We start from the raw sequence: 27,910 nt of genomic DNA on the forward strand, positions 1-27,910 counted from the left end.
AAGTTTCTGCAGCCCACTAGCTTTGTGACTCTTTTCACAGGAAGTGGCAGACACAAATTCTCACCATAAGGAATACATTAACTAAATTACCTACTGGTGGTAAAAAGTGGGGTACAAAAAGCCCAGCTCTTCTTCTTCTTCTTCTTCTTCTTCTTCTTCTTCTTCTTCTTCTTCTTCTTCTTCTTCTTCTTCTTCTTCTTCTTCTTCTTCTTCTTCTTCTTCTTCTTCTTCTTCTCCTTCTCCTTCTCCTTCTCCTTCTCCTTCTCCTTCTCCTTCTCCTTCTCCTTCTCCTTCTCCTTCTCCTTCTCCTTCTCCTTCTCCTTCTTCTTCTTCGAAAGCCAAGGCTTTAGTCGGATCACTGTTTCCATCATTTCCCTTTCAATAAAATATCCTTAAAAACCCTTGGATCCTGTGCAAATCTTTCCTGTACTTCCCTTCGCATATTTGTAATTGCAGTGAAAATCCATGGGTTCAGGAAGCATGCACGCTATGAGTTCATTTCAGCTCTTCATTGACCCAAGCTCATAGAGAACTAAAACTGAACTGGGGGAAAAACCCTCTGAAAACACCCAATATATACAGAACAGTAGGAGATTCCAGCCAGCATGTGCCATCGGTCAGTTTCACTTTTAAAGCAATTGGATCCCACCGACAGGATCCAGCCATGCGTTGGCCAATTACAATTGCAGGATTATGATCCTTTCTCGGACCTCAAGCTCTGGTCCTCAGCAGGTCCACATACGCAACATGCAGCATCCCATCCCACCTAATGGTGGAAGGCACCTGTCGATTGCAGGTGACTTATGACAAACCAAAGAGCTTATGAAAAAAAGAGACAAACAGAGGTCATCTCCCACTGCCGGCCACTGCATAACAATTCGGGACTTCCCTGGTGGTCTCCTATCCAGGTGCTGAGGATGGGTTATTTTGCTTAATTTCAAGATCTGAAGAGTTTGAGTACCCCATCTGCCCCTCAGAGATGCCATTTGGGGGTCTCTCTCTCCTTCTGATTAATTTGCAAAACGATATTTTTATGCACACCTGGGGAGTGCTTTGGATACCTTGGTCTCGCCTGTGACTTATGCATACCTTGGTCTCACCTGTGAGTGGTATGGCTTGGGTGCATTTGTGACTGGCATGGGACAGAGCTACTTTACTCCTAGATCAAGCATTGGTAAAACAAAAGAAGGCGAAGCACCGTCGTTCTCCTTTAGAAGTGGATGGATGTATTTTTATGCAATTGCATACGCATATTTCATGAGCAGTTATAATTTCATTCCCCCAAGGGTACAAGACTCTCAAAAGTACAAGAGGAGGTTGAGAGGGAACATGATTGCTCTCGTTAAGGATTTGAAAGGTTGACACTGGGAGGAGGGCAAGGAAAGGTTCCTGTTGGCAGCAAAGGAGAGGACCATGCGTAGAACGGTGCTGGCAGTGGAATAAGCTGCCTGAGGAGGTGCTCAGCTCTCCCTCAGTCTTCAAGCAGAGGTTGGACAGATGAAGAAGAGTTGGTTCTTATATGCCGCTTTCCTCTACCCGAAGGAGTCTCAACGTGGCTTACAATCGCCTTCCCTTGCCTCTCCCCACAACAGACACCCTGTGAGGAAGGTGAGGATGAGAGAGCCCTGATATTACTGCTCAGGGAGAACAGCTTCATCAGTGCTATGGCGAGCCCAAGATCATCCAGCTGGCTGCATGTGGGGGAGCAAGGAATCAAACCTGGCTCGCCAGATTAGAAGTCACTGCTCTTAACTACTATATCAAGCTGGCTCTGGTACTTAGGCTGATACAGGCTGATCCTGCATTGATGGACTAGGTGGCTTATATGGCCCCTTCCAACTCTTTGATTCTACTTATAGGATCATGTAGGTATGGACCCGCTGGCATTCCACTGAGACCATGGAAGGGGCCAGAGCTCATTGGTAGAATATCTGCTCGGCACCAGAACATCCCAGGTTCAATCCCTGGCATCTCCAGGTAAAAGGACCAGGTAATATGTAGGTGAATTAAAATAAATATAGAGTTGATATATATAGAATCATAGAGTTGGAAGGGGCCATACAGGCCATCTAGTCCAACCCCCTGCTCAACGCAGGATCAGCCCAAAGCATCCTAAAGCATCCGAGATAAGTGTGTATCCAACCTTTGCTTGAAGACTGCCAGTGAAATATACATATACATATACATATACATATACATATACATATACATATACATATACATATACATATACATATACATATAGTATTTTTGTATTTTGCTGAGTGCTGACTTTAATGTTGTTGTGAACCTCCCCGAACGTGAGGGTTCAGTAGGGTTGTGCGCTTCGGCTCGGTTCGGCCACCTTGGCGATCACTGAAGCCCATAGTGGCATATAGGAGGCCTGCGCCTTGATGCGGAGAGGAGGGGTGGTGGCGGTGTGCCAGTCAGCGGCTGCACGCAGGCACAGAGCTCTGCGCCTGTGTGTGGCTGCCAGCTGGTGCACTGCCACTCCCCCCCCCCCGATACGTGCTACAGCACTGGCCACCTTGGGCTCCAGTGATCACCAAAGCGGCCAAACCAAGCCAAAGCACAAACCCCTAGGTTGCGGTCAAGAAATCAAATCAACATCATGAATGAAATGTCAAATCCGCAGGCTTTACATAAGACACTATTCTAGAGCTGCTTCACTAGGATTTCTTCCCTTCTGCAAACTTAATAAAGCACTTCCCCAGCTTTGGCAGGACTTACCTCTCAATTTATGAGATCAGATCCTTAAAGACTGAAAGATGATGGTTTCTAAATGTTGCATGGTATAATCAGAAATGAACATTAAATTACAACGTATTTCAGTGTTTTACTTTCTCCCAGGAAATGACCTTCAAAAATTACTTTTACAAAGTGAAGCTGAACTTTGAAATCCCCATATATCTATACCTCTCTATCTACGTGTATCAAGGAGGCCAAACTGTGGCTCCCCATAGGCCCATGGACTATATATATTCTGTCCCGAAGAACTCAGGAACAAGGCGAGCTCTGCCCCTAAATCACCCTTTCTCAGCTTCTTTGCCATTGAGAAACCTCTGAAAAATTCTTCAGGCTTCGACAAACCACAGAAGTAGCACAATTGTGCAGAACATGGTTGGGAAGCATCATAGTATACATGCCCACGGAGGGCTCCTCCCCTTACCACCTCCTCCTGGCCCATCACTGCCCATTGGGCAGGTCAACATGACCATTTATGTTTAAATTTTTTTAAAAAATAAACGCGCACACAAACGCACAAGCCTTGGCGGCCGCTTCGCTCACAGCCTGGCGAGCTTCTAGCTGCGGACGGGGGGGGAGAGGCTGGTGCAGCCGCCAGTGGCCCAGTATTGAGGACTTCGCGGCCCGGGAGTTGACGACCCCCGCTCTATATGGCAGCCTTTTAAATACTTGAAGATGGTTATCAGATCCCCTCTCAGTCGTCTCCTCTCCAGGCTAAACAGACCAAGCTCCCCCAACCTTTCCTCATACGTCTTGGTCTCCAAACCCCTCACCATCTTTATTGCCCTCCTCTGGACACGCTCCAGTTTGTCTACATCCCTCTTCAACCGGGGTGCCCAAAACTGAACACAGGATTCCAAGTGAGGCTGTAACCTAGAGCTGTAACGATTTGGGAGAGGTCGGTATTCACAGAAAGAAGGCTATATTTTTTTTAATGGAATTGATCCTGGTAGCTCACTGCAACCAAAATAATCCACGTTGAGCTGCATGTTTCCAAGCATCTGTACTGTCGATCCAAGAAGGGTGCGTGTGTGTGGATAATTATCACACATTACACTAGCATTTGCCTGCTTGTCAAATGGCACAGGATGACAAATTGTATTTTGAATTATTAATGTTTTGGGGTTTTTTCCCCCCTTCTCCTTCAAAGCCTGCCACTTCTCAAACTCTGCCTTTACCTTCGCCTTGAAACGCAACGGAAGGCGTGTGAATTCCAGTATACATCTCCGGAGTTCAAACTTCTGCTTTGGCAGCCCTTGATTTCAATACTTTTCAACGTAATATGATTGACTTCCCAAATCAGGGAAGAACAGGCTAAACATCGGAGCCAATCATCCCAAACGGAAGGGAGTTTGCACGGGAGGGAGGGAGAGGGCGGAAGCAACTGAGGCAGAGTTCAACATAAAGAGATCAACAGCATTGTCTCATGTTAAGAGGAAAGGCAATTTCCATTTAAAACATTGAAGGCATTTTTTTAATGCCAGGGATTCGTTTGAACACACGCCACATCATTCTACCCGTTTGTATTGCACGCCTAGATTTTTTTTTATTTCTTTCTACTTTACAGATCATAAAAAAAGTCTCTCGGGAAATGCGGATACATCTTTTGGCATGCCAGACTACAAAACTGTTATCTCTCTCTCTCCCCCCCTCTCCTCCCCATTGTGTTTTCAATCCAAAGAGAATAACAAAGTTGCAAAGAACTTCAAGAATCATCACTGATTCCAGTATCTTCTCGGAAAAGACAGATTCTCTAAGGCTTGTTCGCACAAGTCTTTGAAGGATCAGAACGGGGAGATAACACGGAACAAGGGCATAGTGTGTGTTGGAGCCTGATAGGGCAGCAGCGGAACTGAGTGGTACATGGCAGGGGTTGGAAGGGCTGACCAACTTTATAGAGCAATCCTAAGCGCCAGCTTGGTGTTGTGGTTAAGAGCAGAAGCCTCTAATCTGCAGTGCTGGGTTTGATTCCCCACTCCTCCTCCACATGCAGCCAGCTGGATGAACCAGTCACAGAGCTCTCTCAGCCTCACCTACCTCACAGGGTGTCTGTTGTGGGAAGAGGAAGGGGAGGCGTTTGTAAGCCACTTTGAGACTCCTGGGCCGATTCCACACCAGCAGCATCACTCTGGGCCACAGTTGGTGGGTTGTGGTGGACACATTTCAGTAGCAGATGCTATTTGCCCTGGATTTCTGCTCCCCAATGGATGCAACTGGGGCAGAAAGGTTCTGCTATGTGAGGGGGGGGGGGTGTTGCAGGAAGGTAGGATTACATGACATTGAAATCCCACCTCCACTGAGGTCCCTCACTGCCTCAAATCAAGTCCTCAGTGTAAGTCAAATGCACTATTCCTTGTGATGTGGGCTGTTTTTCATGTATCTAATTCTGCAGGGAATCCTTCTTGCTTTTCTGATGTGGTCATTCTCACATCTTTTGTTCTTCCTCCATTTTCATACGACTTTATTTTTTTTTAAACGTTACCTAGAGAGTAATATGTCTGAAGTAATAATAGTCGCACAGTTAATGAGGCATGATCCCTTACTTGAGCTGAATTAATCTGTTTGAAACATTAAACCGAGACAGTTCTCGGGGCCTTTGGAGCTCCAGAATAGATTTCAGGCCCTTGCAGAGGATGTGCAAGGGTCAACGAGGGAAGAGGTCCCAAAACAAAGTCTAAGACAAAGGGAAGAGGCCACTGGGATAGAAGGAAATGGAGTTGAGAAGAAAAAAAAAAGGAGAGTACTGGTAATTGGAGACTCCCTGCTAAGAAGAATGGATCGCCATGTGGCTGGGCCCGACCCCCTAACCCGAGAGGTGTGTTGCTTGCCAGGGGCGAAAATTAAAGACATTTCAGAATGGCTGCCCAAAGTCTTCAAATCTACAGATCGCTACCCATTTGTGATGGTCCATGTGGGAACGAATGACGTATCCCTGAATACCATCGCTCCTATTAAAACAGACTATCAAGATCTGGGGAGGACGCTCAAGCAAATGGGGGCACAAGTGGCATTCTCTTCAATCTTGCCTGTCAAGGGAAGAGGAATGCGTCTGGGGAGGAAGATAATGGAGGTGAATCAGTGGCTGCATAGTTGGTGCCGGCAGGAGAGATTTGGTTTCTGGGACCATGGGATAGGCTTTCTTGAGGAAGGCCTACTAGCACCTGATAGACTGTACTTATCGAAGCTGGGGAAGAATGTGTTTGGCAGGAACCTGGGGAGATTCATCAGGAGAGCTTTAAACTGAAGCCACAAGGGGAAGGAGACGATCAACATAGGGAGTGTAAGGAAGGAGAACGATCGGGGGCAGCCCACCAGGAAGGCCAGCTCATAGGGAACCAATAGTAAAAGGATTCAGATGTCTTTATACTAACGCCCGAAGCATGGGCAATAAGAAGGAAGAGCTGGAAGTTCTCATGCTGATGGAAAGGTATGATCTAGTAGGCATCACAGAAACTTGGTGGAATGATTCTCATGACTGGAATGTAATGGTGGATGGATATGAACTGTTCAGAAAAAACAGAATAGATCGAAGAGGTGGAGGAGTGGCACTGTATGTGAAGAAAGGGCTTACCTGTCAGGAAATTCTAGTGAAGGAGAGCATATCTACAGTGGAAAGCATCTGGGTGAAAATAAGCGAGGGGAAAACAAACAGTGTGGTGGTTGGTGTCTGCTACCGACCGCCTGACCAACGAGAGGATGTGGATGCTGCACTTTGTGAGCAGCTTGAGAAAATATCCAAGCGGCAGGACCTTATCATCATAGGTGACTTCAATTTCCCAGATGTGTGCTGGGAGACAAACTCTGCGAAGCGTCCTCAGTCATGCAACTTTCTGACCTTTGATAATTTGATTTAACTTGATTTTATTTGATTTATAAATTATAAATTGAATTAAATCAAATGATTTAATTCAGTTAAATCAAATGATATAATCAAATTATACGATTTGATTTATAGCCTGCCCTTCCCTATGCAGCCCACGGCAGGTAACAACAAATTGTAAACAATCAAAATGAAACACAAAACAGTCATATAATAATAATTTAAGCTTGAACACTTTAAAAGCTGTTTATTTACAGTTAAAATCTGTGTTCTAGGGGTGTTCCGTGTTGAGGCAATTTTCCTTTTTTGATGGGCAGTTTCCAGATTGAATTTTCAGTTCAGTAGTGAGGCCCGCAAGCTTCCTCTTGCAGGCTTTCCAGCATCGCTTAAGCTCCGGCTGTTCTTCGCCTCCTTTCCGTTCGATTCCAGGTACATCTACCTGTACATCCTTCCTGCTTAAACGTCCACTTCATGCACCTGGACCCAGAATATGTGCCCCATAAAACTCCGGGCTATTATTGTCGCGACCAACTAACAAAGCTTGGGAATGCTAATTAACTGATCAGTCAGAGTAACTTTTGTGTTTGTGAAATGCAAATTCAAGACTAATGAATTAATGGCCTTATTTCGGGGATTTAATTTCCGCCCCAACCCACTCTGAATTCCCAGTGACAGTCTGCCAAAGAAATGGTGATTCATTAACACAGCGAGCCAACAAACGGCAACTTCTCCCACAAAACAGTCACGGCCACAAATGTAACTTGGCAGAATCTCCTTCCCGTGAATGCGGACGATAATTAGCATGGCTGAACAGAGTTCGCTCTTGCTTTGCAAAGGTCGCGGAAATTGTTTGAATTCCTCTTTGGCTTCATCATCCTAATATTTAAATCAGCTCTCTTGTTTAATTCAGGGTTGCAGCCAGAATCCCCCTGACAGGCACACAAAATTAGTGCTTGCAGGTTGTTTACGTGCCAAGAAGCAACACCCTCTTGCAGCCAATTAAAGAGACAAAGCTCGGCCCATCTTTGTGCAATAAAGTTGAACAAGAACTTCATTCTTCCCAATGCCTCCATGCTTAGAATCATAGAATCATAGAGTTGGAAGGGACGAACTGGGTCATCTAGTCCTAACCCCTGCCCAATGCAGGACACTCACAATCCTCTCGCTCATCCACTGTCACCTGCCACCCCCCTCAACTTCACAGAATCAGACTCTCCGTCAGATGGCTATCCAGTCACTGCTTCAAAATTTCCAAAGATGGAGAACCCGCCACCTCCCGAGGAAGCCTGTTCCACTGAGAAACCGCTCTAACTGTCAGGAACATCTTCCAAATCAGAAGCTACGTGACATCAGCTGAAGGATCAGCTGGAAGTGGTCTTTGATTCCACCCCGCCCCCTCCGAAAACATCATTCCCAACTAAGTTGGAGATCAGAAGCTTGCAATCGCCTATTTTACTGTTTCCCAATTAAGCCCCAGAAATCTCCAGAGATCAGTTCCCTGGAGAAAACAAATGCTTTGGAGGATGAAGTCTATTGTGCCTGTCTTTTACAGGGTTCATCCCCAAATCTCCATGGGTTTCCTAGCATGTACCCGGCAACCTTATCTCCTGTCCCCCACTGGTGTCCATGGGGGACTTAACAACCTTAGATGGAGAGAACAGACACTATCAGAATTAACTCACTTGTAAATCGGTGGACCCCAACCTTTTTATCACCGGGGACCACTCAATGCCGGGGACCACTCACCGGGGACCACTCAACGCCTTTTACTGAGGCCCGGTGGGGGGTAGTTTACTCCTCTACTCTCAACCACTGCCCTAACGCTCTCTGATCGCTATGGTAAGGTTTAAACATCCCTTCAAAATAAGATACAGACACGCCACGACAATGAACATAAGGAACATTTTATTTTCATGGAAATTTTAACTCGCGACAATGACAAATCAATGGGAACCCTGAGCTTGTTTCTCTGCAATGAGATAGTCCCATCTGGGAGTGATGGGAGACAATGACACCCGAAGTGTGTTGTAAAGGGCCGGGGGGGATGAAGCAAAGGGCCGGGGGGGGGGGGAGAAGGCGTCCTTCGGGGCCCACCTTCAATTAGTCAAAGGACCACATGTGGTCCGAGGCCAACAGGTTGGGGATCGTTATTGTAAATGATAAAGAAAGAAGCCCTCAGGTTGATGTAGCGATTCGAGTGCTAGACTAAAATTTGGGAGGTTTGAGTTCGAATCCCCACTCTGACATGGAAGCTCACTGGGTGACCTCCATCCTGTCTCTCTCTCCAAGCCTACCTTACAGGGTGGCAGTGGTGAGTATAAAAGGAAGAAGGATAAAATGTCTTTGTATGCTGCTTTGGCCGCATTTGAAGAGAAAAGCAGAGTATATATAAATTAGTAAATTAATTATTCAAAACAGTATGTTTGCCACGTTTAGAAAATAATAACTATTTCACACCATTAATTGCTGTTCCAGACTACATAAAATTGCCCCCTTAATTCTGATTTTCTTTTCCCGGGTTTTTTTCCCCAGGATTAACCAGACTTGATTTCAAACTTATTTCCTTCTTTCATTTCCCCACCTATCTAACATTGTCTCAATGGATTTGGTACCAGACTAATTATTAATACAGGGTACGGTATTTATAATTATCTTGGCCACACGGCGGAACATGCAGGGGTTGGCAGCATATATGCCGTGTACCTGGTATCCACAAATGTCTTCAACTAATTCACAGTTTTTCCCAAGAAAGGGCAACATGTATTCCTGGGGTTGTTTTCTGGAGAGGATTTAAAACCAAATTAAAGCTAATATTCTTTCTGAAAGAAGTTAATCAGTGTCCGTCTTGTTTTTGTTTGTTTTTTTGGGGACAGCCGTACCGAAAAGCAAGAAGATTTCATTTTTAATAAAGGGATCAATCTCCACTTTAAAGTGGGGGGAAAGCCGAAGTCGCGTAGACAGATGGCAAACCAAAAGCACCCGTGGGAATGGATGAAGGAGCGGTTTTCAGACCCTCCTATCATTTCAGATATAGCTGATATAAACCAACCATTTTCACTGGGTTTTGGAACTGTGGCCTTTATACAGTGTTTTGTAATCTTACACCTGCAACGACATTAAAATGATTCTGCTGTTAAAAAGAAGTGTTGTGGGTTTTTTTCTCCATTTCACCTGACCTTTAGAAACAATTCCTATGGCACAAGCCAGAGTAATTTATAGACTAGATTTTTTTTGAGGGGGGAGGAGAAGGGCTTGTGGGTCTGGTATTATAGGAAACGGGCCCCAGTCGCCTGTTGGAAATATGGGCCAGTGCACTAAAGCAGTGGTCCCCAACCTTTTTATCACCGGGGACCACTCAACGCTTGACAATTTTACTGAGGCCCGGTGTGGGAGGGGGGGTAGTTTACTCCTCTACTCTCAACCACTGCTCTAACACTCTCTGATCGCTATGGTAATGACACCCGAAGTGTGTTGTAAACTTTACAATGTAAAGGGCCAGGGGTGGATGAAGTAAAGGGCCAGGGGGGGGAGGCGTCCTTCACGGCCCCCCTCCAATTAGTCGAAGGACCACGTGTGGTCCGCAGCCCGCAGGTTGGGGATCGCTACACTAAAGAACATAAGAAGAGCACTGCTGGATCAGACAATAGTTAGCTTGACAGACTGGTTAAGAGCCGCAGCCTTAAATCTGGAGAACCAAGTTTGATTCCCCACTCCTATACATGCAGCCAGCTGGGTGACCGTGGACCAATCACGGTTCTCTCAGACCTGTCCTCACAGAGCAGTTCTGTCAGAGCTCTCTCTCACATGGACTTAAACTTTGTTCTGCTGCTTCAGATCAACATGGCTACCCAACTAGGGGTGTGCATTCTGCTAAACAGAGCCGCAACTCCCCCCCCCGAGGCATTTTTAAGGTGTTAATTGAGCCAGATTTTTTGTGCCCAATTTTACAGCTATTCAAAATGGCAGTAAACACGTCAATCCCAAAAATATTTGAGATTTTTTGAGACAGCTGGAAAGCAGCAGTTGAAGTGAATTTAAAGGGCTCTCAGGGCCAGCATGGTGTTGTGGTTAAGACTGGTGGACTCTAAACTGGAGAACCAGGTTTGATTATCCCCTCCTCCATGTGCAGCCATCTGGGTGACCTTGGATTAGTCACAATTCACGTAGGGCTGTTCTCACACAGCAGTTCTGTTAGAGCTTTCTCAGCCCCACCTAACTCATATGGTACCTGTTTTGGAGAGAGGCAGGGAAAGGTTGTTTGTAAGCCGCTTTGGGACTCCTTTGGTAGTGAAAAGCAGTATATGAAAAAAACAGCTCTCTCAACTAGTCCAGCATCCTGTATCACACCAAAGCCAATTCCTGAAACCATCGCTACCTCCTCTGGCCGCAAATTCCACATTCTAATCCCTCCCTGTGTAAAGTGGTATTTCCTTTTGTCCGTCCTAAACCTACTGCCCATCAGTTTCATTGGATGCCCTTGAATATCGGTATTTTGGGAGAGGAAGAACAATATCTCACGGCCAACACTTTCCACCACATGCATTATTTGATAAGCCTCTATCATGTCCCCCCTGAATCATCTCTTTTCTCCACTGAAAAGTCCCAATCTCATCAGCCTTTCCTCATAGGGAAGATGCTCCGACCCCCTAATCATCTTGGCAGCCCTCCCCTGTACTACTTTTAAGAGCTCTTCAATGTCATTTTTGAGATGCAGTGACCAGAACTTTGAGGCACATGCACCAAAGTGGGAGGGAAGAAGGAGAGACAACACTAGCAAACACTACAGATGTGGTCAGAGGCATGGTCAGGGACCCAAACTCCCTGCTCCATCCCCACCTGGGCAGGAAGCTGCAGCCATTCACCCTCCAGCTGTTCACCCACACCTGCTGATCCTCCTCATGGACCAAGGGAAGAAAAAAGCAGGCTCCCCAGGGTCACTTGCAGCAGACTGGGGAGTGCAACCAGTTAGGTTGGTGCCTAAGGATTCTTGTCCTCCCCAAACTCCATTCCCAAATCTGTATAAGGATACTCTTGTTGTCTTAAATTTGGGGGTAGATTGGAAGCAGTGTCCCCATTGCCCTAAATGTGTCCCCATTGCACACAAGGATTTACAAATCTTTCAGGGTTTTTAGCAATCGATTCCTCTGAAAGTCCCCACTGCTAAAATTTCCATTTCCGCACATGGTCAGAGTATATATATATTTTTAAAATCTGCATGCTGAAATACGAAAAAAGCCAAACAGATTGAATTTAATCTTTCATGTCAGCCCAGCATTAAAAATCAGAGGAAGATTCCATAAAGAGGACTCTTACCTTTCGAGCCTCGGTTGCCAGTTGCTGAAGGGAAGGTGAGGCGATAGACCGTAAAACTGCGCTGCCTCTTATAGGGTCATGAATGCTCACGTAGGCCACGGCGTTTCTCTCAAGGACTTTCCCGAGGTCCTGCAATGCAAGCCATAGCAAAAGCCAGATCATAATTAAGTCCACCATTCTTATTTTATTCCCTTGAATGGTAAAGTGGCATACAAGCCATCTGTTTTTCCTCCCCCCCCCCACTCCAATTCCCAAAGTAATAGTTAACTCCATTTCCCCTAGGATATGTCTGAGCAAAACAGACAATGATCCCTGAAGGATTTAAGAATGAGTGTAGCTCTGAGGAGTCTGGGGAGAGGAGTAAATTACATACTGTGAAACAGGGGGTTGGGGGGGGAAAAGGTCTTTTCTGGGTTCATTGAACCCATAAATATTTGCTGATATTCCTGAATCTCAATACCAGTATGGTGTTTGGATTCAGCAAATATTCAAAAATGCCTAATTTTCTAGCTGCATTATAGCCTGGGGGGCTCTGGGGGAGGGTACCTGGGACTCTAGGGGATATTTTGAAGGAACAGGCACCATATTTGGGACAAAGCTGGTGGTACATCTACTCAAAACACACACAAATAAAAAAGTTTGGAAAAAATTGGACCAGCAGGTCCAATTCTATGAGACCCCAAGAAGGTGCCTCCCATCCTCCTATGGAGGGGGGAAAGACATTTCAAATTTAAAAGGAACACAGTCTCTTTAAAATTCACAGGACTTTTGCAAGCTACCATGGAAGTGCAAGTGAACTCCAAAGGCATTTAAAGAGCTCTCAATCCCTTTAAATGCCTTCTCCAAGCTGAGAGTTTACTCCAAAGGCATTTAAAGGGGCTGAAAGTCCTCTAAATATACTTCAACTTCAGCTATCTCGCAGTCCTGAAGAATCTGATTATTTTCAGTTTTTTTTGTGCTTGGCCATTTTGGTTTTCCAGAACACACACATACAAATACACACACACCCCATCTGGAAAGGGGTGGTACACAAATCAGAGAGCTAGTTTAGTGTAGTGGTTAAGAGTGTAGACTTCTAATCTGGCAAGTCAGGTTTGATTCCCCCGCTCCCCCACATGCAGCCAGCTGGGTGACCTTGGACTCGCCACAACATTGATAAAGCTGTTCTGACCTAGCAGAAATATCTGGGCTCTCTCATCCTCACCTCCCTCACAGGGTGTCTGTTGTGGGGAGAGGAAAGGGAAGGCGACTGTAAGCCACTTTGAGACTCCTTCGGGTAGAGAAAAGAGGCATGTAAGAACCAACTCTTCTTCTTCAGAAATATCAGGGCTCTCTCAGCCTCACCCACCTCACAGGGTGTCTGTTGTGGGGAGAGGAAGGGGAAGGCAACTGTAAGCCGCTTTGAGACTCCTTCGGGTAGAGAAAAGCGGCATATAGGAACCAACTCTTCTTCTTCAAAGTATAAATAAAATAAAATCAATATATCCAGCTGAACAAATATCCCCAAATTACCAATTAGGGGTTTGTTTGTTTTCGCTCAGATTAGCCAAATGTATGCCCCCTGCTACAAAATGACTGAAAGGGTTTTTTTTTGGGGGGGGAGGTGTTTTCTAACCTTGTTCCTGGCAGATCCCCCACACTTCCAATAGAAAGATGATCAGACATTCAAAAATGTTTGACATTTCAAGCTGGGGTGGCCCCTTTTGGAGAGCTGAATGCCAAACGACTCTCCGACACCGTCACTTTATTATATCGTTGAAAGCAAAATTGATCTGCATGAAGCATGTTTCAATTATTCCCCACTTGCCTTGCCAGTAATGAGCCGCTTGTTCCGTGAAGAGTCTCTTTATACCCAGCAGAAGGGGTGTAACACAATTACGCTGGGCATTAGGATGATTTGAAGTAGAACTAACCAAATGCTTCCAGTCAGTTGCAAGGGTCTCTTTTGAGCCCCCCTCCCCTCCCTCCACCTCCTGCTAATTTCAAAAGCGGAACTGTACCGGAAGAATGAGGCGTCCGTAATTTCAGAGTATTGCTTACACACGATCACAGGCAAATGGCACACTTTCCATTTGATGATCGCCTCGATTATGGGTCACTTCTCCGTCAAAGCATTGATTAGAACAGGGGTAGTCAAACTGCGGCCCTCCAGATGTCCATGGACTTCAATTCCCAGGAGCCCCTGCCAGCATTTGCTGGCAGGGGCTCCTGGGAATTGTAGTCCATGGACATCTGGAGGGCCACAGTTTGACTACCCCTGGATTAGAATATTCTCAGACTGGAGTCAAATCTATCTGCTGAACTTCATGTTGCATTGCCGTGATTGTCCAAAAGGGTGCTATGAAATAGCCTTTAATATTTTTTTAGTATTATTTCGATTGCCTGCCTAGCAATTGTATCTCCCCCCCCCCCCCACAAACACCTCCAAGTTTCTCAAACCCTACAACGGTATCAACATATCCTTGGCTATTGAGCTTTGTAATCCGTTACCTCCTGGATCTTTCTGGACAGACAGGAAAATCTAGAAGGTGGCAATGATTTTGTAATATCCAAAGGTGTGTAGATCCATACTATAAAGAAAGTGTACATGATCTGGGCATCTGCATATTAAACTATTTAGACACAGCTTAATCCAAAGCAGAGTTAGCCCTTCTAACAAGATTGAACTGGATAACCCAGGATGTGATGTAAGAGAAGCCACATTGGTTCAGGCCAATAGCATAATTTAAATACAAGATGAAATTACATTAAAATACAATATAAATATCTGGAAAATAAAATGCATCCAATTAAAAGACTGGAGAGCAAAATCTAACTTCTAACAGTGTAAGTTCACCTACTTGGTCTATGGAGCAATTTCCAGTGCTGTAATGCAGTGGTTCCCTTTTTATCACCGGGGACTGGACAACGCTTGACAATTTTACTGAAGCCCGGGGGGGGGGGGGAGGAGTCTTTTGCTGAGGGATGCCACTGCCTGAGCCCTGTCTCCGCTTGCTTTCCCACTGGTGCCCCTGACTTCCCGCCACCTATTGGAGAGCACTGCCAGCAGCAGTTGTGCAGTGCCACACCGAGGGGGAGCCCCAGCCATGGTGGCTGCTGGAAAGCACAAAAGGTGAGCTGGCGGAAGAGTGGCAGGGCAGCCCATGAGGCAGCAGCTGGGGAGGAGGACGAGGAGGAGCTGCGGCCCGGTACCTACGAAAACACTGCAGAAGCTCTAAGAAGCCTATTTGGATGAACAGAGAACTTCAAGAGGAACTAAGAAAGAAAAGGAAAATGTTCAGGAAATGGAGGGAAGGACAGAGCTCTAAAGAAGAGTACCTACAGGTTACTAGGCACTGTAGATCAATCATCAGAAAGGCCAAAGCTGAGAGTGAGCTAAGATTGGCCAGGGAAGCCCATTGTAACAAGAAAAGATTTTTCAGTTACGTGAGGAGCAAACGTAAAGTAAAGGAGGCAATAGGCCCGCTGTTGGGTGCGGATGGACAAACTTTAACGAAAGATGCAGAGAAAGCAGAAAGGCTTAGTGCCTATTTTACATCTGTTTTTTCCCACAGGTCAAAGTGTTTAGGCACATCTAGAGATGGCTGTAGCCAAAGCATAGTGTCTGGGTGGCAGGTTAACATGGATAGAGAGGTTGTCGAGAGGCATTTAGCTGCACTGGATGAGTTCAAATCCCCTGGTCCAGATGAAATGCACCCGAGAGTACTCAAAGAACTTTCCAGAGAACTTGCACAGCCCTTGTCCATCATCTTCGGAACCTCTTTAAGGACTGGAGATGTCCCGGAGGACTGGAAAAGAGCAAACGTTATTCCGATCTTCAAAAAAGGGAGGAAGGATGACCCGGGAAACTACAGACCAGTGAGTCTGACCTCTGTTGTGGGGAAGATAATGGAGCAGATATTAAAGGGAGCGATCTGCAAACATCTGGAGGACAATTTGGTGATCCAAGGAAGTCGGCATGGATTTGTCTCCAACAGGTCCTGCCAGACCAACCTAGTTTCCTTTTTTGACCAAGTAACAGGTTTGCTGGATCGGGGAAATTTGGTTGATGTCATTTACTTGGATTTTAGTAAAGCTTTTGACAAGGTTCCCCATGATGTTCTGATGGATAAGTTGAAGGACTGCAATCTGGATTTTCAGATCGTTAGGTGGATAGGGAATTGGTTAGAGAACCGCACTCAAAGAGTTGTTGTCAATGGTGTTTCATCAGACTGGAGAGAGGTGAGTAGCGGGGTACCTCAGGGTTCGGTGCTCGGCCCGGTACTTTTTAACATATTTATTAATGATCTAGATGAGGGGGTGGAGGGACTACTCATCAAGTTTGCAGATGACACCAAATTGGGAGGACTGGCAAATACTCCAGAAGATAGAGACAGAGTTCAACGAGATCTGAACACAATGGAAAAATGGGCAAATGAGAACAAGATGCAATTTAATAAAGATAAGTGTAAAGTTCTGCATCTGGGTCAGAAAAATGAAAAGCATGCCTACTGGATGGGGGATACGCTTCTAGGTAGCACTGTGTGTGAACGAGACCTTGGGGTACTTGTGGATTGTAAACTAAACATGAGCAGGCAGTGTGATGCAGCGGTAAAAAAGGCAAATGACATTTTGGGCTGTATCAACAGAGGCATCACATCAAAATCACAAGATGTCATAGTCCCATTGTATATGGCACTGGTCAGACCACACCTGGAGTACTGTGTGCAGTTCTGGAGGCCTCACTTCAAGAAGGACATCGATAAAATTGAAAGGGTACAGAGGAGAGCGACGAAGATGATCTGGGGCCAAGGGACCAAGCCCTATAAAGATAGGTTGAGGGACTTGGGAATGTTCAGCCTGGAGAAAAGGAGGTTGAGAGGGGACATGATAGCCCTCTTTAAGTATTTGAAAGGTTGTCACTTGGAGGAGGGCAGGATGCTGTTTCTGCTGGCTGCAGAGGAGAGGACACGCAGTAATGGGTTTAAACTTCAAGTACAACGATATAGGCTAGATATCAGGAAAAAGTTTTTCACAGTCAGAGTAGTTCAGCAGTGGAATAGGCTGCCTAAGGAGGTGGTGAGCGCCCCCTCACTGGAAGTCTTCAAGCAAAGGTTGGATATACACTTTTCTTGGATGCTTTAGGATGCTTAGGGCTAATCCTGCGTTGAGCAGGGGGTTGGACTAGATGGCCTGTATGGCCCCTTCCAACTCTATGATTCTATGATTCTATGATTCTATGATTCTACTGATCCACGGTCTCCAGACCAGGTCTCCGGACCAGGGGTTGGGGACCACTGCTGTAATGGAAGGCATGGGCATGTGTAGGGGAGATCCATTAGATGTATGTTGTGCAATGCACTTAGTAGTTGTGCTGGCCTCAACCAAAGGCTTGGTGGAAGAGCTCTGACAAGGCCCTGATCTCACTTGGGAACTCAGTCCATCAAGCCTGGGCCAGAGCTGAAAAAGCCCTGTCTTAGGTTGAGGCCAGACACACTTATTTGGGGCTGGCGATCACCAGTCTGTTGGCATTGCCTGAGCGTAGAGCCCTTCAGGGGACCTACTCAACACTAACAACTTTCTACAACTCCCTACCATCCAGAGCAACACAGAAGATTTATTGTTTGTTTTGGAAGGTGGTATTTTTCAAGAAACGTCCATGTATTTGTCAATTGATTCCAAATTATGCATACATTGAATAAACATGCAGGTGAGGAAAAAGGACAAAGAATCTGAGGGATTCTGAAGGAAGTTAAATAAAGCTTTAAGATGACTTGGGGAATTTCTTGGAAGGAGGATCACACATCCCTGAGATGATCAGCAACTCGATTGCCCTTCTTTTCATATAGACAAATAAGTCACGACAAAAGGAACCAGTGAACCGAGAAGCCACTGTAACTCTAATATGGAATTCAGACTCATCATTAAAGGCAATCAGCGCATAGTTCCTCAAGGGAGTCATGCTGTGACATGGTTAAGCAGTCAGATAAAGACGAATTTAGGCCTGGGAAAGTGAGCGAGCTACTCCATTAAATGCGCAGGAAATTATGTCAAATAGTTGAATCCGAAAGACGATAATTCAGAATAATAGTTCCTACTTGTCACTTGTAGTATCTTGGGTACCGGTGAGAAATGCGATGACCAAATCAAAATACGAGCATCTGTTTTGAGCCACTGCCATTTAATACTCTGATCCAATGAGTGGCCACGTATTTGACTAGAATCTGCATATCTCCCATCTTTTCATCCCCCCTCTCATATGAGTTGTGGTCTGATCACACAAAAAGGCATGTACCAATTAACCACACTCCGAGATAGTCCATACTGCTTATTTATCTTGTATCAGCTCCGTTGCTGATAGATGGAGAAAGGTGGAGACTTCTCTCAGATTGACAGAGTGTCTCATTAACCCTTTTCTGCCCCTGATAGATACCCGACACACATCCAGAAATTTGTTGTCATCTGGTAGACTCGCAGTGTGGTTGACGTTGGTTAGCTTTTGTATGCAAGCGGAAGAACATTTTAATTGTCTACAAATTGGGGGAAACTCAGAAACCTGCTTGTGATTAATTACCTGCACTGATGAAGACTAATAGCTTTTAGTGCTCGGTGTCACATTCGCCTTGTTTATCTTTTTAATGACTTGCCATTCACCATGACAGGTGTGTAAAGAAATGGCTATTCCGTCAGTGCTTTATTCAACAAAGGTTCTACAGCCTTTCCCTTGATTTATTTATTATTATTCAAGAAGTTCCAATGGAGCGTATTCCACACAGCTTTGATCACTAATCTTAAAGGGTCAGTTTATAAACCTTCTGTATTTCCCATCTTTCTAGAAAGTCTGGAAGTCGTAAGCTCAGGACTTAATTCTGAAACACACATCGACTTGACTCAAAAAGAAAATATCCAGGGAGCCATTATTTGCCCCAGTGATGAAATATGTAGCCATCTCTATACATGCGTCCCCAGAGAGGCAAATAATAGTTCTCTGGGTCTAGGGCAGCCTTTTCCAACTTTTTGACCATAGAGGAGACCCTGAAATATTTTTCAGGCTTTAGGGTTGCCCAGAAGTGGGCCAGAAGTGATGTCAGCTGGCCACGCCTCCCTGCCATGCCTGAGGAGAAGAGGAGGAGTTCATTTTTATACCCTGCTTTTTACTACCCAAAGAAGTGTCAAAGGAGTCTCACAGTGGGTAGCCATGTTGGTCTGAAATAGCAGAACAAAATTGGAGTCCAATAGGACCTGTAAGACCAACAACGTTTTATTCAAGGTGTGAGCTTCCATCCATGAAAACTCACACCTTGAATACAGCTTGGTTGGTCTTAAAGGGGCAACTGGACTCAAATGTCATTCTTCTAACAAACCTTTAGTTTGAGGAGTTTTTAAAATATATCCCACATTTCTCTATCCAAAAGGAGCGGCACACAATTGCCCTCCCTTCCTCTCCCCACAACAAACAACCTCTGAGGTAGGTGAGGCTGAGTAAACTCTGACTGGACTGCTCAACCAGAACAGCACTATCAGGACTGTGATGAGCCCAAGGTACCCCTGCTGGCTGCATGTAGAGGAACAGGGAATCAAACCCAGTTTGTCAGATTAGAAGCTGCTGTTGTTAACCACTACACCAAACTGGCTTGGATCACTGGGGGTGGAAAAGAGAGGAGGTGGTTTGAGGCAAAAGTAGACATCCAGGCTCCATCCCTATCCAGGTGTTGTGACCATGCAAGGAAACCACATCAGAGAAATCTTTGGAAATCTTTGGAAATTTTTAAACAGAGGCTAGATAGCCATCTGACGGAGAGGCTGATTCTGTGAAGGCAAAGGGGTGGCAGGTTACAGTAGATGAGCGATTGGAATGTGAGTGTCCTTCATAGAAAAAGAAGAAGAAGAGTTGGTTCTTATATGCCACTTTTCCCTACCCAAAGGAAGCTCAAAGCGGCTTACAGTCGCCTTCCCATTCCCCTCCCCACAATAGACACTGCCCGGTCAGAACAGTTTTATCAGTGCCGTGGCGAGCCCAAGGTCACCCAGCTGGTTGCATGTGGGGAGAGCGCAGAATCGAACCTGGCATGCCAGATTAGAAGTCCGCACTCCTAACCACTACACCAAACTGGCTCTCGTAGTGCAGGGGGCTGGACTAGATGATCCATGAGATCCCTTCTAACTCTATGATTCTATGATTCTATGATTCCATGAAATTGACCCATTCCCTGCTTTCATGGCAATGCTAGGGATAGCTGGCAGCCAAGTCCATTAAGCAGGATAAAGGGAAAGGCCCAGGAGCCCTACTTGGGAATTCCCTGCTCTGGGGCTCTATGGGAAGATAGAAGTCACTAGAAAAGACAACAATGCTTGTAAAAGTTGACGGCAGGAAGAAAAGAGGAATGCACAACATGAGTTTACTGACTCTGGTATCCTCAGCTATTATGTTCAACAAAAGGTTGCTTTAGGGAAAATCCCAGGGTTGTTCTTCAATGGCAAGGCAATATAATCTCATCAGAACTTGGAATCTAAGTAGGGTTGGTATTTGGATGGGTGACCACCAAGGAAGACTCTGCAGAGGAAAGGAACAAAAAACTACCTCTACTCCTCACTCGCCTTGGAAGCCCATTGCTGGAGTCACCAAAAGTCAGTTCCGTATCCTTCAATGATGTGTTAACTGGGCTGAAAGCATCTGTGACTACATTTTCAGGGGGTGGAGCCACTAATTTCAGAAGAAAACTGTATTGGCTTTGCAGTCTCATTTCTGCCCCAGGTGGTGATAATAATCGTAGCAATCCCATTTTTTGGTTCCCCACGCATGGAGAAATCCAATGAGTTCCTACCTCTGCCCATTCATAGGAGCCAATCTTGCCAAACGCCGTGTCTCCCCACGAGCCAAAAATGATGGTTCGATCCGGCCTCCAGCCTTTCTTCACTTTCCGCATCAAGGCTTGAATGAGCGCCGTCATCACTGCAGTGCCGTGAGCCCATGGCTGGCTGCTGTGACTCCTTAAGCGGCTGCGATGGCTGCCAACGATGACGTATCGGTCTGAAAAGTTAAGCGCGCTTCCTATGAATTAGGCAGTGCTGTTACTGGCGCTGCTCTCCACTGAAGGAGAAGAAGGTGAAGAGGGAAAAGAAGGAAAGAAGGAAAAGAAGGAGAAGAAGAAGAAGAAGAAGAAGAAGGAGGAGGAGGAGGAGGAGGAGGAGGAGGAGGAGAAGAAGGAGAAGAAGGAAAAGAAGGAGAAGAAGGAGAAGAAGGAGAAGAAGAAGAAGAAGAAGAAGAAGAAGAAGGAGAAGGAGAAGGAGGAGGAAGAGGAGGAGGAGGAGGAGGAGGAAAAGGAAAAGAAGGAAAAGGAAAAGAAGGAAAAGAAGGAGAAGAAAAAGGAGGAGGAGGAGGAGGAGGAAAAGAAGAAGGAAAAGAAGAAGAAAAGAAGAAGAAAAGAAGAAGAAAGAAATGCACTAGGAAGAGTTTTCTTCTCATTTTCATCGCAGTTTTACAGGCAAAACATAATATTTACATCCGTCATGGCTGTTCTCCTCCAAGAAATATTTAGTGGAAAAAAATGAAATAAAAGGAGTTTCGTATTTTTATCTGAGGTTTTTCATTCATCCCCGATGGCAACATGTTGGCATGTGCCAGAAAAGTCTGTGTAGCAAATCATCTGTGCATTAAATTGTCTATGAAATTACATATTCCTCCGGGTCTTTTCCTGCGATTACTCCTCATGAACATATTTTTTAATTGGACACACACAGTCGGACCGAGAAAGTTCTTTCCAGTAAACTAGCTCTCCAGCGGGGTTCTTCCCTGTAATACCAACAGACAACACCGGAGAGAAGTAGGCTGTTATGGAGGGTTGCCAACCTCCAGGTTGGGTCTGGGGTTCTCCCTGAATTACAATGGATCCCTGATTGCTAGACTACATGAATTATTTATTTAAGACAATTATTCCACTTCTCCTGGAGAAAATGGCTGCTTTGGAAGGTAGATGACATGGTCTTCTGCCCGATCAAGGTGCTTCCCTTCCCCAAACAATTTTCTCCCTCTGACATCTTCAGGCAAAGTGTTTGCAGTGAGAGACACCCATGGAATAACCGAGCTGTTGGCTCTTGCCATTAAACCCTCACCAGGAGTCAACATAATTCAGCTGTATCTTGAGAACACTTTCTACCAATATTGTTGCAAACTTGGACAAGCAAGTAATATTATTATTTTTCATGGACAGAAACAAGCTTTCTCATCCAGGGTTTCGTGAACCCCTGAGGTTCCTTGATGGCCCTGGAAGGGATTCCAGAACGGGTGGGAGTTAATTCATTGTTTACCTATTTTTAACATCTGTTAAACATATGTTGGTTGATGTGATCATCTATGATCCTGTTGACCTGTCCCCCCCCCACCCAAAATGGCTTGGAAGGGAGGGGTGGGACCCTAGATGGGCATGTGCACAGCTCTGCTTCCCAACCATATTCTGCATGATTGCACCACTTCTGTGGTTTGTCCAAGCCTGACAAATGTTTCAGGAATTTCTCAGTGGTACAAAAGATGAGAAAGGCTGGGCTGGAATCAGATTTCTTTTTGAAACACATTTTAGTGTTCTTTATAATAAGTAAAGCTAATAGTCTGTGAAAGGAAGGCTTGGGTATCTGTCTCATAATATTTGCACTGAGAGCCAGTTTGGTGTAGTGGTTAGGAGTGCAGACTTCTAATCTGGCATGCCAGGTTCGATTCTGCACTCCTCCACATGTAGCCAGCTGGGTGACCTTGGGCTCTCCACAGCACTGATAAAACTGTTCTGACCGGGCAGTGATATCAGGGCTCTCTCAGCCTCACCCACCCCACAGGGTGTCTGTTGTGGGGAGAGGAATGGAAAGGTGACTGTAAGCCGCTTTGAGCCTCCTTTTGGTAAGGAAAAGCGGCATATAAGAACCAACTCTTCTTCTTCTTCATTTGTTGGCAAGAGATTGGTGTTTACCCAATATGAAAAAAATATATAATGATATGGAAGGAATAAGCTACAATAACTATATAACTAACCCAACCTGGATAGCCCAGGCTGGCCGGATCTTGTCAGATCTCAGGAGCTAAGCAGGATCAGCTCTGACAAGTGTTTGCATGAGAGTCATCCATGGAATAATCGAGCTGTTGGCTCTTGCCTTGAAACCCTCACCAGGGGTCACCATAATTCAGCTGTATCTTGACAACACTTTCTACCACCAACAATATGACTCGCTTGTCCAAGTAGCGGTTCAGTGTTATAGTTACCAACTCTCAAACCGGATGAGCTGGAGCAGGTGAAGGGGAACAAACGTACAGCTAATTTTGTGAGAGGAATCTTCAATACAAACCCAGTTTAAAAACAGGAGAACGCATGGAAGAAGCCATCTTAGGGAGGTTTCAGATCGATACAGCAGAGAAAGAACACAAGGAAATAAATACACATTCTGTGTATTCCACCCCACTGCAAAAGGAGATTTTTGATGTTTTTCCTCTCCCTCTACCATTCACTGAACACTACTCCTGAGTGAGAGATGACCCACTAGACTAGTGGTTCTCAACTTTCCTAATCATAGAATCATAGAATCAAAGAGTTGGAAGGGGCCATACAGGCCATCTAGTCCAACCCCCTGCTCAACGCAGGATCAGCCCTAAGCATCCTAAAGCATCCAAGAAAAGTGTGCATCCAACCTTTGCTTGAAGACTGCCAGTGAGGGGGAGCTCACCACCTCCTTAGGCAGCCTATTCCACTGCTGAACTACTCTGATTGTGAAAAATCTTTTCCTGATATCTAGCCTATATCATTGTACTTGAAGTTTAAACCCATTACTGCATGTCCTCTCCTCTGCAGACAACAGAAACAGCATCCTGCCCTCCTCCAAGTGACAACCTCATCTCCAGACAACATAGACTGACTCCTCTGGAAAAAATAAAGACCTCTATGGCACGGTATCCTGATGAAGTCCCTCACCTCTCCAAAATGTGCCCTGCCCAGGCTCCACCCTCAAATCTCCAGGAAATTCTCAACCTGGGCTTGGCCTCTCTAGTACGGTTGCCTACAAATGTTGACAGCCAGACCCAACTACCAGTAGGGAATAACCCACACTTCAATTCAGGAGAACATTATGATGCAGATCAGCCTCATATAAAACTAGTTTTGTCCACATTTCTAGGACTCGGTCTCCAATCCAAGATTTCGGGGCAATAGGACCTGAAGGACAGTCGAGAATACATGAAGATGAAAATATACGAGCGACAGTGCTTGATTTGTTTGGATTATTTTCTCCTTGTGCCTTTTAAAATCTCGGACTGGCCCGTGTTTTGATTCAAGGTACAAATGACTTGGGGAAACAACAGTTTCTCATTAGCCTGTGTTTGTGGGTCTATCATTGTACTTGAAGTTTAAACCCATTACTGCGTGTCCTCTCCTCTGCAGACAACAGAAACAGCATCCTGCCCTCCTCCAAGTGACAACCTCATCTCCAGACAATGGAGACTGACTCCTCTGGAGAAAATAAAGACCTCTATGGCACGGTATCCTGATGAAGTCCCTCCTCCAAGTGACAACCTTTCAAATACTTAAAGAGGGCTATCATGTCCCCTCTCAACCTCCTTTTCTCCAGGCTGAACATTCCCAAGTCCCTCAACCTATCTTCATAGGGCTTGGGAATGCCGCAACCCCTTTTGGGTTGCCGAGGCCATCGCAGGTGCTGCCACCACCATGGCGGTGGTGTGGCGGCCATGACGGCATGGCAGCGGCAGCCTCGGTGACTCATAGGAAAAGGGTCGCTCTACCCCCCCCAGGGGTCACGAACCCCAGGTTGAGACCCGCTGCTCTAGACTATGATCAAAGAGCTGCAGTGGGAGGGAAATGAGTAAAAATTGTCACCCATTGGCTGAAAATGTCATTTGGATCCAAACGTTCTTGTCAAAGAAAATAAAAGGACATGATCACTAAAGGACTTATTTGGGCACACACTACTCCAGAAGGTCCTTTGCACTCAACTTCACCCTTTCTTGTGATCTAGGACCATATCATTGTGCCATGGGTGAGCCAGGAATGCCATTTTTGGGCTGGGAATCACCTGGATATTTGGGGGTGGAGTGAGTTGAACAAAAAAGGGAACAACTGCACCAAAAAAAAATCAAAACCAGAAAATAAAGTGCAGAAAAATAATATCTAAGAGTGGAATTGAGAAGATTTGCACTTAGGTAGGAAAAATCAAATATATTATTATATGATAGGGGAGACCTGTCTTGGCAGTAGAATGTGTGAAAAGGATCCAGGGGTCTTAGTAGAGCATACACTGAACATAAGTCACCAGAGTGACTCAGTGGCTAAAAAGGCAAATGGGGTGTTAGGCTGTATCAAAAGAAGTAGAGTGTCCAGATCAAGCAAGGTGCTGGTACTGCTTTGCTCTGGTTAGAACTCACTTAGTTCAGTTTGAAGAAGGATGTAGACAAACTGAAGCACATCTAGAGGAGAGCAATGAAAATTGTGAGGGTTTTGGATACCAAGATGCATGAGGAAAGGTTGGGGGAACTTGGCATGTTTAGCCTGGAGAGAAGACAACTATGATAGCCATCTTCAAGTACTTGAAGGGCTGTCACATAGAGGATGTTGCTTTCTACTGCCCCAAAGGACTGGACCAGAACTAATGGGATGAAATTAATTCAAAAGAATTTTTGGCTTAACATTCTGAAGAGGTTCTTGACAGTCAGAGTGGTTCCTCAGTGGAACAGGCTTCCTCAGGAGGTGGTGGGTTCTCCTTCTTTGGAAGTTTTTAAGCACAGGCTAGATAGCCATCTGACAGAAATGCTGATTCTGTAAACTTAGGCAGATTGTAAGTGGATGGTCAAAATGGATTGTATCTGAGCTTGGCTTTTGTAGACCTTTCTTGTATGCCCAGGGAAATGCTGATTGTCATTTTGGGATCAGAAGATGAATTTCCTCCAGACCACACTGACCAGGGATTCTGGTTTTTGGGGGAGCATCTTCTGGACATGGAACTAGAGCCACTGTGGGTGGGCAGGGTAAATTTCAGCATTCTCCAGGGGATTGGAAGAGCCTCTTGTGGTGCAGAATGGTAAGGCAGCAAACATGCAGTCTGAAAGCTCTGCCCCTGAGGCTGGGAGTTCAATCCCAGCAGCCGGCTCAAGGTCGACTCAGCCTTCCATCCTTCCGAGGTCAGTAAAATGAGTACCCAGCTTGCTGGGGGGTAAATGGTAATGACTGGGGAAGGCCACCCCGTATTGAGTCTGCCATGAAAACGCTAGAGGGCGTCACCCCAAGGGTCAGACATGACTCGATGGTTGCACAGGGGATACGTTTACCTTTACCTTTACCAGGGGATTGGACTAAATGACCCTGGCGGTCCCTTCCAACTCTATGATTCTATGACTGCTGTGAGAAGGGACAGATATGGTCCCTGAACGTGGCACTCATGGAACATGGAATCCAACCTGTACAAGTCAACAAACAATGAGTTAAGAGCTTTTTATTGGGATTGTGAAGAGCTGAGAAGTGGCAACCTATAATTCATAGCTCTTTCCAGAGACTGCTTTCACACAATGTGTATCACTTGAAGCGGTCTAGTACAAAAGGAGAGGTGCTTCAAAGCCCTTCTCCCCATACAATTATATTTTAACTGAAAATCACTGTTCATCTTCTGTGTCTTCTTTTTTAAAAGGACTAAAACCAGATGTGGTCAATTTTCTACAGGAAAATAGCACAAGGGAAAAGGACTGAGAAGGCCGTTTCCATATCTTCCCCACGCCCAGCACTGATCTTTCTCTTTAAATTGTAGTGACAGCTGATTCCGAAAAGAAGAGGGCAAAACTCTAAAAAAAAGAACCACAGAACTACAAAGAAAGAGTAGTTTGGCCCCCAAATGAAAGGGAAATAGAGAAAATAATAGTATACGTACCGGGAAGTGTAGCACCCTTTATATACCCTACAACATTAGACATCCTCTTGTACGTTGGCTGAGTCTGAACATTCAGAATGATAAATGTTCTTTCGGCTAGGAGGCAAAGAAAACATATATCTGTTTAGAATTCTAATATATATATATTTAAGATGGTGGTGTTCTTATATAGTAGTGGCTATAAACAACACAGCATGCTGGGAAATAGAGTATAAGCAAAGCAAGAGCAAAAAATCACTGTAGGCGATTTCCAAGTCAGCAGTGGTAAGAGTTAGTTTTATTCAAAACAGTGGCTGGAATGGCTGAAACCCACACTGGTCAAATTGGTTCTGTTATAAACTTCCTCAGGGGCCAAAATCCAAAATATTGCAATAAAGACACATTTTACAATAATCTTATGGGCGAACTAAGTCTACTAAAAGAACACTGTCTAATTAAGTGACTTTTGGTCTACCCACACAAAACAACTATGATGTTGTGTTAAAATAGTGGCTATTTCATCCTCTAGCCCGGTGGTCCCCAACCACTGGGCTGCGGCCGGGTGCCGGGCAGCAAAGGCCATGGCACTGGGCCACGGCTCCCTGCCTCCGCAGGCCTGTGCCGGGCCACCCATGTGCGTTTGTGCCATGCGCGGCGGCAAACGCGCATTCGTGGCACTCCCGCGCATGCGCACATGCACGTTCGCGGCATGCGCAGCTGCAAATGCATGTGCGGAATCCCCGCACATGCGCACATACATGGGAGTGCCGCACATGCACATTTGCGGCCGCACATGGCACAAACGTGCATGTGCAGCCCGGCCGCGAATGTGCAGATGCGCGGAAGTGCCGTGCATGCGTGGCATGCGCGGCCAGGCGATCGCCCTCCCTGCCGCCGCCGGCCCGCAGCCTAGAAAAGGTTGCGGACCTCTGCTCTACCTGGTTTTATTCCATCTTATGTTTTTGCTTCAGCTATTATTTCATCTATATTGACTGATGCCTGGAATAGGGGGGATAGCTATACTAGGTCACCGCCATCTTCAGCTTCATTGTCATATGTGTAAGTTGTTTTAATTGTTTTATGGGGATTTTAATTGTATGAATGCTTTTATCATGTGAAACGCCGCTAGCCAGTTATGGGAGCAGCCATATAAAAATAGAATACATA

The 27,910-nt window shown here is 45.5% G+C and overlaps 1 protein-coding gene across 4 annotated transcripts in view; it reads right to left on the reverse strand.

Annotated features, from left to right (window-relative positions):
- Positions 1-27,910, reverse strand: part of NAALADL2 (N-acetylated alpha-linked acidic dipeptidase like 2) — a 552,606-nt gene that overhangs the window by 154,792 nt on the left and 369,904 nt on the right. For all 4 annotated transcript variants that reach the window (XM_077348363.1, XM_077348364.1, XM_077348365.1 and 1 more), the window contains exons 7-9: positions 26,765-26,860; positions 20,683-20,888; positions 11,879-12,007 (exon numbers count right to left, since the gene is read on the reverse strand). In XM_077348363.1, the coding sequence (XP_077204478.1) occupies positions 11,879-12,007; positions 20,683-20,888; positions 26,765-26,860 (431 nt within the window). The remainder of the gene's footprint in view (positions 1-11,878; positions 12,008-20,682; positions 20,889-26,764; positions 26,861-27,910) is intronic.

This window comes from Paroedura picta, chromosome 8, assembly GCF_049243985.1.
Source record: "Paroedura picta isolate Pp20150507F chromosome 8, Ppicta_v3.0, whole genome shotgun sequence".
NCBI lineage: Eukaryota > Metazoa > Chordata > Lepidosauria > Squamata > Gekkonidae > Paroedura > Paroedura picta.